Source organism: Nematocida ausubeli, assembly GCF_000738915.1.
Source record: "Nematocida ausubeli strain ERTm6 chromosome Unknown supercont2.7, whole genome shotgun sequence".
In the NCBI taxonomy this organism is placed as follows: Eukaryota; Fungi; Microsporidia; genus Nematocida; species Nematocida ausubeli.
Genome location: NW_026515640.1, coordinates 72,913 through 84,012, shown reverse-complemented (window position 1 = coordinate 84,012; position 11,100 = coordinate 72,913). Strand labels below are relative to the sequence as shown.

Here is an 11,100-nt window from a genome sequence, read left to right as displayed (position 1 = left end):
ACTACTGCTAGAACTAGATGGTTTACTACTGCTAGAACTAGATGGTTTACTACTACTACTAGATAGACTACTAGGTAGACTACTAGACAAAATATTGCTAGAACTACTACTAGATGGTTTACTACTGCTGCTGAATAAACTATTTCTGTTACTACTACTACTAGAACTACTAGACAGGATACTAGACAGACTACTAGATAGACTACTAGATAATTTGTTACTACTAGACAATCTACTACTACTAGATAGACTACTAGATGGCTTGTTACTATTAGAACTAGATAATTTGTTACTACTACTACTAGACAGACTACTACTAGAACTACTTCCATTACTACTAGATAATTTACTACTACTTCCACTGTTACTACTAGACAGACTACTGGAACTACTAGACAATCTACTACTACTAGACAGACTAGAATCTGATAAGCTAGACCCACTACTACTAGAAAGGCTAGACCCATCACTTATGATACTTTGTCCTAGTGTCCACCTGAAGAATACATTTATCACTGCAAATGATGACCATCCGAATAAAACTATTCCTAATCCACTTACTAGCAATATACTTAGTACTGTAGGCAGTGGTAATTGTGTGGTACTGTATAAGGAATAGCATAAAGTGCTTGCTACCCCGAATATATAACTGGAAGATAGGAGTGAATTATGCCGTAAGAAGTAAAGATAACAAGAAAATATCTCGAATCTATCTGACATATTAGAGAGATATATCTCTGATGAACTACTCTTACGGATCATTTCCTTACAGAAATTTGAGGCAGAGCAGACACGTGACCCGAAAATAGACCTAAGACCCTTTGTAAGAATACTAAGACTATCATTAGAGTACGATGGAAATAAAACAGAATAGATTATCTTCCTATCTGCCTTGCTGATTGATGAGTCTTCGATCAATATTTCTATCTCAGAGAGAGTACTATTGTACCTTGAATAGTGCAAAAGTACTTTATGGTTAAGAGAACTTTGCAAGTGCAAGAGTGAAGAGAGTGATAATGGAGAGGAAGATGAGTGGCTAGATTGTCTTGATCTTGATGAATTGGAAGATGAGTGGCTAGATTGGCTAGAACTTGATGAATTGGAAGAATTTGATGAATTTGATGAAGACAAAGTTCTTTCAATAGTGCTTGAACTGCTTCCTAATGCGCTTGAACTGCTTCCTAATAGACTGCTTACATCGTAAATACTGCTGCCACTGCTACTAGATCCTTCTAGAAGGACTTTCTGGCTGGATAAATATCTGAAGACATCTGATATTTCTTGAAGGAGTCTGTCTTTTCTTTCTGTTAGAAGGGTTAGTTTTAGTTTGAGGATTTTTCTGAGCATCTTTGGGTCCTTTGATGATGAAATGTATTCTATTTGGCTTGCACCACTTTGTAATAAAATACTTCTTCTTTGTACTTTTTGGCTTAGATGTGATAGTTCCTTTAAGTATTTGGATAATTCTGAAAGGCACTTTGCTTCTTCTTTTTCTTTTGATCTTGTGCGTCTTTTTTCTGGAACTGAATGGTTCTTTGAAAAAACTCTCAGAAATTTAACTGAATCTGATGAGAGTGATGACTTCATTTGATTTTCTGCTGCTGAATCGTATTAATACGGGACGGGGTAAATGCACCAATAGACAGACTCTGGATCAACAAATAATCAGTGAATATAAATGAACCAATTATTAATTTTAGTAACGGATTATTCAAAAACCAAAATAAAATCACTTATATACACCCTTAGAAGGCAGCAGTTCTTGCTTTAATGCACTGTAAGTATATATATATTTTACGGATAAATTAACATAAAAATAACCCTAATTATGAGAACCTTATAGTCCCACAGCTAACATACTTGTTGCCTTCTTAATTTCCCATTTATATGCTAATTTCCATGACCAATAAGATCCATTATGAGCATTCTTTAATTAACCAGTATTTTCATCCAACAAAGTACACAGGGGCACTATGAGAATCTAATTGGTAATTAAATCAATTCACTTGCAATGTAGTTGAATACTTCTATTAGCACAAGATTGGTTAATTAGTCGTGATTATCAAGATATATCCTAAGGATATGTCCAAATATAACAGGATCTTAGTCAAATATTTCTTATTGTTAGTCTATATACTAGTAATTTCAAATAAATTTATTTTCAGTTTTCTTGTCGACAACAAATAATGTTGCCAGTGGCTCTATATATAGTAGTAATTTTAAATAAATTTTTATCTTTAGTTTTCTTAGTTGGCAACATGGCGTCCTGACAGGTTTAAAGAGTAGCGCAAAGCTCGGGTCAAGTTGACGTAGAAAAGCTATAAGAATAGCTAGATCAATAACAGACTCATTATATTATTGCCGCTTGTACAGAGGAGAGGGGAAAGGAGGAAGTATAAGATTGCCGATAGTATCGGACTGAGTACTCTCAAATCTGGGACTAAAGATCAAAAAGAGGAGGAGAGAGTGATTCAAGATTAAAGACAGATGAAAGACAAAGAAGTTTTTGCAGAAGGCATGAAGCAAGAAGAGTTAGTCAAGAAGTGGAAGAGAGTGTTCTCAATGGAACCATCACAGGGATACCAAGGCGAAGAGGTGCAGATAGAAACACCGCCAGGGTTGAGGATAAACCAGTCATGGGGAAGGAAACTACCAATGGAGTGGGACAAAAAAAAATAGACGAAATGACAAACAAGTTGCTTAGGGAAGGAGTGATTGAGTTATCAAGGTCAAGGTGGTGCAACCCAGTGAAAATAGTGGAGAAACCGGATGGTTCACTGCGGCTGTGCCAAAACCTAAGAAAACTAAATACAATAGTGGAGGATGACAAATACTCGTTGCCAGAGATTGAGGGAATACTCGTGAAGGTAGGGCAGAAGAAATGGTTCACAGTATTAGATCTAAAGGATGGATACTTCCAGATAAGGTTACACAAAGACAGCAGAGAGAAAACAGCATTCAAGTTGAAGAACAGGTTATACCAGTGCAAAAGGTTGGTGATGGGGTACAAGAACTCACCAGCGATATTTCAGAGAATCATGGACAAGGAGCTAGACGGAGTGATCGGAAACGGATGCGAGGTGTACTTAGACGACATCATAGTATACGGCAACACGGAGAAGGAGCACGATGAAAATCTGGACAGAGTTATGAGAAGACTGGACAAAGCAGACTTAAGAGTGAAGGAGGTGAAAATGCAGTATAGAAGACAAGAGGTACTGGCATTAGGACACATAATCAACGGAGAGACAGGTAGGCCAAAAGAAGACAAGGTAGAGGAAATGCGAAGATGGGCAATGCCAGAGACAAAAGAGGAACTGAGACGATTCCTAGGATTCATAAATCACTATAGCCGGTATATAAAAGATTTTGCCAATAAAACAGCCGAGCTATATGACAAGATGAAGGAGGGCAGCAAATTTGAGATGAGACAGCAAGACAAGGAGACAGTAGAGAGACTAAAGGAGGAGTTTGCAACAGCAAAGTTGGACACATGGGTGGACGGACGAGAGATAGTACTTACAACGGACGCAAGCGGGGTGGCCGCAGGGCGGATATTATCACAGATAGACGAAAAGGGGAATGAGAGAATCATAGCATTTGGGTCGTACAAGTTCAAGAGCGCAGAGAGAAACTATGGAATCACAGAAAGAGAGTTGTATGCAATGGTGCTGGGAATAGAGAAGTATGAGCATTATTTGCGGGGACGAAAGTTTACAGTGATTGTGGATCACCGAGCATTGGAGTGCTGGAACCGAAAAATGGAGTTCGGGAGTGAGAGAATACAGAGGTGGATGCACAGAATAGATGGTTTTAACATGGTGGTGAAGTACAGAAAAGGAAGCGAGATGACAGCAGTAGACGCACTATCCAGAAGAGAGCAGATGGACGTAGAGAAGACAACAGAGCGAGAGACAGAGTACGGGATATCAAGTAAGAGCAAGTATTGGGTGAGAATTCAATGGAAGAACGGGACACCGTGGATCGAGGGAGCCGACGGGCTAGACAGAAGACTAATAAAGACAAGAATGAAGACAGACATAATGAACAGAGCACACGAAGAGACAGGCCATGGGGGCATGGAGAAGATGAGGGACTGGATAGAGACAGACCAGGAAAGCACGTGGGTAGGACTGAAGACAGACCTTTTGGAGAAGGTGAAGAGCTGCGAAAAATGCCAGAAAAACAATCAGAAGAGAAGCATATCAAAAGGGAAATTCATTGAAACCGGGAAGGCTTTGGAAATGGTTGGCATGGACGTGATGGGGCCGGTAGAGGAACACAACTTAGTGTGCGTACTGGATTATTTCACGCGGATTGTGATGGTGAGAGCAAAGAAGGGCAGAGGAGCAGCAGACATGATAGCAGTAATGGAGGAGTGGATACAGACAAGAGGGAAGCCAGAGAAGCTGGTGACAGATACAGCAAAAGAGTACGTAGCAGACAAGTGGATGAGGTTTTTGGAGAAAACAGGGATAGAGAACTACAGAGGATCAATAGAGGTACATGCAACACTGAGGAGAGTGGAGAGAGTCATAAAGTCAGTATGGGAGATATACAGAAAGATAGGGACAGACGGAGAGCTAAAGGACAGAGTGCAGCGGATAGAGAACGCAATAAACGGTCGAAGACACGACGAGATAGGGATGAAGCCAAACGAGGCATGGGAGATAGCACAAGGACAACAAGACGCACCAGGGAGGGTCGCGCAGGCACAGTATACTAGGGGAGAAAACGCAGGCAATGGCGGGTATACACACAGACAACAAGACGCACCAGGGAGGGTCGCGCAGGCACAGCATACTAGGGGAGAAAACGCAGGCAATGGCGGGTATGAGAACAGACAAAAAGACGCACCAGGGAGGGTCGCGCAGGCACAGTATACTAAGGGGGAAAACGCAGGCAATGGCGGGTATACACACAGACAGAAGGACGCAGAGGAAGGACGGGCAGACAGAGACATTCGAATGGACATTTTGAGAGAGAAAAACTCAGCAAAGGGGGAGTACGCAAGGAAGCGATTTCAAGAGGAAAAGGATGAGGCAAAGGCAAAGGAGGGCGAGACAGTGTGGTTTAGGAAGAAGCCAGAGAACAAGAAACAAGACAGATTTCCAAAGGAGGGAAAGGTAGACAGAGTGACAGAGGAAGGAACATACTTGGTGACAGAAGCAGACACAGGCAAGAAGAGTAAGATCAGTCATAGGAGGATCAAAAGAAAGGTGATATGAAAGAGAAGATGCCGGGAAAAGACAAGTATAAAAAGAAAATTGCAAGAGGGAAAAACATGACAGGTAGAAGACCAAAGGACGACGTAACAGAGGAAGGAAACACAGATCAACAAAAGCTGAGTTACACAGTACAGATAGCAAAGGAAGAGGTGAGTCGAAAGTGGATAACACGAGAGACACTGCAGCTGGACATAAAGGACGTGGACCGAAAAGGCAAGGGAGACGAGGTGATGAAAAACCCAAGAGACACAATGGAGAAAGAGATATGGATTTGGTGGGGAAACAAGTTCGGTGAGAAGAAGCCACCACAGACATGGGTCGAGTTTAAGGAAGAAGTTGTGAAGAACTTTATGAGTGCAGAGCAGAAGGAAATGCCAGAGTTACTACAAGACGTAGGAGAGTCGATGAAAGATTGGTTGGAGCGTGTGGAAAAAGTAGGAAACAAGCGAGGAATAAGTCAGAAAGAAATCAAGAAGTGTATGTGCCGAGGATGGTCGAACATGAAGATGAGGAGATTGATGATGAAGGACGAGTTGTTGAAACGAGACATGGAGGAGTTCAAACAGGAGGTTATCAGGATGGACAGGGAGACCAAAAGAGATAAAACAACGCAGGGCAAAAGAGACAGTCGAGGTAGCGGGAAAAGCATAAAGTGCTTTAAGTGCGAGAAGGAAGGTCACATAGCAAAGAATTGCACAGAAGTAGTCAAGTGAAGAAATTTTTAATTTATTTAGAACGAAAGCAGAGAGAGAGCGGACAGACAGAAAGAGTGGAAGAAACAAGCAGTCAGAGGAAGTAGGAAGACAAAAAGAGCAAGGAGGCCCCCACAGTAAGGTGAAAAAAGTATTGAAAATTCTAGGGGGGGATGTTGCCAGTGGCTCTATATATAGTAGTAATTTTAAATAAATTTTTATCTTTAGTTTTCTTAGTTGGCAACAAATAATATTAAAATAGACTGTAAATAACTGTGAACAAATATAGAGTAAAATTAGAATATTATTATAAAGTCAACCAGCCTAAAAGAGTAACTATTTAATTCTGTCATAATTCTACTATAATTCTACTATTCCTGCATGAATATCCTTCATATGCATCTTCATGAATAATTCACTTTTCTAAATGTAGCCAGAACATACCAGGATATAACCAAAATATACTAAATATACTAGAATATAACCAAAATATACTAAATATAACTAAAATATACTAGAATATAACTAAATATAACCAGAACCCGAGAATATAACTAAATATAACAAGAATCTACTAGAATATAACTAGAATATACTAGAATATACTAAATATAACAAGAATATAACCAAAATAATATACTGAATATAACTAAATATACTAAAATATAACTAAATATAACAAGAATATAACCAAAATATACTAGAATATAACTAGAATATAACCCGATATAACTAAAATATAACCCGACTAGATATAACCCAATATAACCCTAAATCCCAGAAACCTCATAGTGCCTGCAGTTCTTCCATGCATACTGCCTTTCTACTGCGCCTTCTGCTGTTATACTTTGCTACTACCATATGTACACACATAATTATGTATAAATATGTAATTATCTTGATGTTGCAATGCTTCTGCATCTCAGAGAGTGCAAAATAGGATATTCCTTCAAAGAAATATCTGAACATCTTTATGTAATCGATGAATTTATGCGATGTATATGCGTATATATGATCTTTCTGTAAAATAACTGGTGTTTTTGTTATTTTGTGCTGTAGTATTAAGGAGATGTCAAATGGAGAGTGCATTAATACATCTACATCTGGCAGTAGAATATCTGATGATTTAAGCAAATAATCCACTGAGCCAGAAATACACGTGCAATTAATCCAGCAAGTGCACTTTTCGTATATCTTTGAAAGGTCTCTCTGAGAGTACAAAATAATTGGTCGAGTATTCCGTGTGCTGAACTCATTTCTTGTAATGAAATGTATTCTATAATTTGGGATATACGTATACAGTAAGACACTCATCCCAATGTATGCGAAAATAATGAGAAATGTACGTATGCTTGTTTTCTGTTTCTTCATGAATCTGCAAATATTAATATTATAAATAGATAAGAAAATGAAAGATTAATTAGATTTATGAAATGAAAGACAATAAGAAATAATAATGAGAGTATATGTAGATTGATAAATATAAGTAAAATAGAAGAAGTAATAAATATATCAAAGGAATTCCCTTGGGACATGAGAATTGCAGGGAAACAATTGAAAGTCACTACACAGTAGTTCTATCTAGACATACTATAGGATTTATTTCAACTATTGAAATTCTAGATGAGCAGTCTACTGTAAGCATATTATGCTCTAGACAGAAGTATTATAGCCTTCTTAAGAGACCATCTATCTTGTTGTTTTATTCTCTCTAATCAATAGATTTTCATAGATATCCTTCCCTACCAGGATCTTAGTAAACTATCCTTCACTGAATATATTCTAAATATCAGTGAATATCACTAAATATCACTGAATAATATTCTAGTATTTGGGTTATATCAGTGAATGCTATTATAAATTCGGGTTATTCAGGTTATATCAGTGAATAATATTCTAGACTAAATTCACTAAATATCATGCTAGTATTCTAGACTAAATTCAATGAATATCACTAAAAATACTCTAAATATCACTAAATATCAGTGAATACCAGTGAATAATTAACCAAATGAGACTACGTTATAACCCAAATACAACCCAAATATAATCCAAATATAAACCTAATAGGTGTAATCTCTCAAGATATTTATGTTTTATCACTGCATATGACTGTGATAACTGTGATATTCTTATGAATAATGATGACATTTTAGCACAAGAATATCTATGAGAATATATTTACAACATAAATATACACTAATAAGTCACTTTATATACGGGATATACTGTGATATCCTTGATATCCCATGAAAATCAACTATATTCAGATTATATTTATTCCTTGCGTAAGAATTCCATGCACAACCTTATAACAGCCTAGTATAACCTGATTTGTTAAAATTAAAACCACAGAAGGGAACAAATAGTTTATTCTATCCAGGTGGGATGGCTGTTCTTATCTATCTTATAGATCATATTAAATACTCTTTCTGCATCTGCTCTAGTAGCACACTCTATAGTTCCATTTTCAGAAACCCGAATGACCCCAGGGTATGTGTGCAGGTGTTCATTTGTCATCCACTCTTGCCTGTTATTGATAATGAAGCGGGTTGACAGATGCTCAGCCCCTTGGCTTCCCCTGGGCCCCCTGCATATAAGCCTCCTGAGTTGCTCAATGAGTGACTGTGCATCAGCCGGTAAATCTGTCCGTCTGCTTAACAGATCAATGATTTTTCTTTGTCTTTCTAAGACGGCCTTTGGTGCACCCCCATGGAATCTTTCTTCTCTAGGTGATATTGCAGGTCTCTCGTCTATTTCCATCATAGGGAGACCAACTGAAGGGTGTTTGAAGTAACAGCCTGGTCTCCTGCAGTGTGCACCATCTCTGCACACTCTCTTCTGGTAGCCAAATAATCTGTTCACAAATAGTTGAGTTCTGTCCTCAAAGACAGGCTGCAGAATATTCAGCAGCTGCTCCTTTGGATTTGCTTCGTGACTGACTAGCTCTATCTTTGAGATTATTTCATCTGGGTTCTCACTTGTGTAATTACGAATCTCCTTCCTAAGATATATTCTTAAGTTTTTGTCCATCTCAGGGACCCTCTCTGGTGTATATCCTCCTGGTGCACTGCCGCTTGTCTCTGCGTAATTTCTCTCCATAAAAATGAAATGGTTTTTTTCGTAATGACTACCAATGAAGAGAGAGAACAGAAGGAAAATATAACAGAAAAGATTGTTAGGCACATTCTTAGTAAAGAGTCCCTTACTAGACTCCTAAACATAAAGGCAGTTGACTTAGAGAGATATTACAAAATAGAAGGATTACTTTGTGACATATACAGAACACAGCACGTGCAAGAAATAAGCAATGAAGATTTTCTTAAAATCATAAAGCAAACGGAAAAGCAAAAGACAACATTCGTATACAGAAGTAGAACAAGCATAATGGATGACTTAGATTAAATAATAAATAATATTATGTGATATAGTGATTTGTAAGTTCAAGGGTTATAGAGTTATAGAGGAAGAGAGCGAGAGAGAGAGGGAGAGAGGGAGAGAAATATTTAATGGAAAAATAAAAGTATTTGGGGTATCAAGAGGTTTTTAGTCTGTTGTATACTAGGGGGTATCGAGAGATATTTTAGTCTATGGTATACTAGGGGGTATTTTAGTCTATTGTATACTAGAGGGTATTTTAGTCTACTGTATACTAGAAGGTATTTTAGTATATGAAGACATTTTAGTATATGGGGAATATTTTAGTCTACTAGAATTTAGTCTATGGGAAGAAAATTACTCTCATGAATTTAAATTAAAGTACATCCCTGTTACAATTAGTCTACTACTGTATATTCCCACTACAATTAGTCTACTACTGTATACTCCCACTATAATTAGTCTACTACTGTATATCTCTTTAAGTGGTTTTTTGATATTTTCATGTATATTGTATGCTTGTAGTATTTATATGCACTTTATACTCTTTTATTCTATTTATATATATCCTGAGTTACTGGAATTTATTCATATTCATTGAATTTTCAGCTAAAATTTTCATGGACAAGCAAAAGAAGAAGATTCTCCAGAAATTGGAGGGAAGCCTTAAAGGAGCAAAATTCAGAGTTTTAAATGAAGTCCTGTACAGAAAGAAGGAGAAGAATATTGACCCAGAATTATTCAAAAAGTATCATGAAGGGTACAGGGAACAAGCAGCAAAATGGCCATTTAACCCAGTAGACAGAGTCATAAAGCAGCTAATAAATGTAGATGCAACCCACATAATTGCAGACATGGGGTGCGGTGATGCAGCAATTGCAAAAAGATTCCCAGACAGAAAAATCCACTCATTCGACTTAGCAAAACCAGATGGAAATAATTTCATCACTCAAGCAGACATAAGGAATGTACCACTTGACCAAGAATCCGTTGATGTAGTGATTTTCTGTCTCTCTCTCATGGGAAACAATGCGAGTGACTATATCCAAGAGGCATACAGGATACTTAAACCAGGCGGTTTACTGAAAATAATTGAAGTAAGAAGTAGATTGTACAAAATAGACCAATTTATAAGGCCAATGTCCATGCACGGATTCTCCCTTCTATCAAAGGACCTGGAGAGCAACTTCTTCTGCTTCTTCAACTTCAAAAAGACATCAAAGAGAGTGAAAACCCTGCCAGAAATACCCTTCAAGCCGTGCGTATACAAGAAGAGGTAGTACAAGGATATAACCAGAACTGACTAAATACAGCCTAAATTACAAATATACCCTTCCCCCGTTAGTGCACACAATTAAAATAATAAATAGAGTATACTACACCAAGAGATAATTTAGAAGGCACCATCAAGACCGCATACTAGACAGTATATCATAATGATAAATATATTCCACTTTTATTCCAAGACCAAAAGAGGTTCTATCTCTACTTTTAATTCTCCAAAATATTCTTGGTACTAGAAGGTGACTAGATATAATTTTGTTGTCGACAAGAAAAATAAAAATATTACTACTATAGAGAATTATTAATACTAGTAGATTACTAGTAGTAGAGAGAGACTGAAAACAAATAATTATTTAAAATTATTACTACTAGAGAGAATTATTATTACTAGTAGTAGTAGAGAGACTGGAAACAGAAAATATTAAAGGAGTGAAATGTCTACAGTAAGAAATATTCAACAAAAATACAAAAGATATTACTAAGTGACAACTATCTACTACTATCTGGCTATCTACTAC

General features: G+C 37.3%; 6 protein-coding genes across 6 annotated transcripts; 4 read left to right on the top strand and 2 right to left on the bottom strand.

Moving 5' to 3' along the window:
• Nucleotides 1–619, top strand: NESG_02461 (uncharacterized protein; the record flags this gene model as incomplete). Its single annotated transcript, XM_053050065.1, has 1 exon — nt 1–619. A coding segment is annotated over one exon (619 nt), but the record flags the coding sequence as incomplete, so codon positions are not given.
• Nucleotides 620–5,224: 4,605 nt separating this feature from the next.
• Nucleotides 5,225–5,941, top strand: NESG_02460 (uncharacterized protein; the record flags this gene model as incomplete). The annotated part of the gene is made up of 1 exon (XM_053050064.1): nt 5,225–5,941. The coding sequence occupies one exon, from the start codon at nt 5,225–5,227 to the stop codon at nt 5,939–5,941; it is 717 nt and encodes a 238-aa protein (XP_052903693.1).
• A 765-nt stretch (nt 5,942–6,706) lies between these two features.
• Nucleotides 6,707–7,291, bottom strand: NESG_02459 (uncharacterized protein; the record flags this gene model as incomplete). Its single annotated transcript, XM_053050063.1, has 1 exon — nt 6,707–7,291. The coding sequence occupies one exon, from the start codon at nt 7,289–7,291 to the stop codon at nt 6,707–6,709; it is 585 nt and encodes a 194-aa protein (XP_052903692.1).
• A 999-nt stretch (nt 7,292–8,290) lies between these two features.
• NESG_02458 (uncharacterized protein) lies at nt 8,291–9,022 on the bottom strand (the record flags this gene model as incomplete). Its single annotated transcript, XM_053050062.1, has 1 exon — nt 8,291–9,022. One exon carries the CDS (start codon nt 9,020–9,022, stop codon nt 8,291–8,293), a length of 732 nt encoding a protein of 243 aa, XP_052903691.1.
• Nucleotides 9,023–9,046: 24 nt separating this feature from the next.
• NESG_02457 (uncharacterized protein) lies at nt 9,047–9,325 on the top strand (the record flags this gene model as incomplete). Its single annotated transcript, XM_053050061.1, has 1 exon — nt 9,047–9,325. One exon carries the CDS (start codon nt 9,047–9,049, stop codon nt 9,323–9,325), a length of 279 nt encoding a protein of 92 aa, XP_052903690.1.
• Nucleotides 9,326–9,813: 488 nt separating this feature from the next.
• NESG_02456 (uncharacterized protein) lies at nt 9,814–10,578 on the top strand (the record flags this gene model as incomplete). The annotated part of the gene is made up of 1 exon (XM_053050060.1): nt 9,814–10,578. The coding sequence occupies one exon, from the start codon at nt 9,814–9,816 to the stop codon at nt 10,576–10,578; it is 765 nt and encodes a 254-aa protein (XP_052903689.1).
• Between the last annotated feature and the right edge of the window lie 522 nt (nt 10,579–11,100).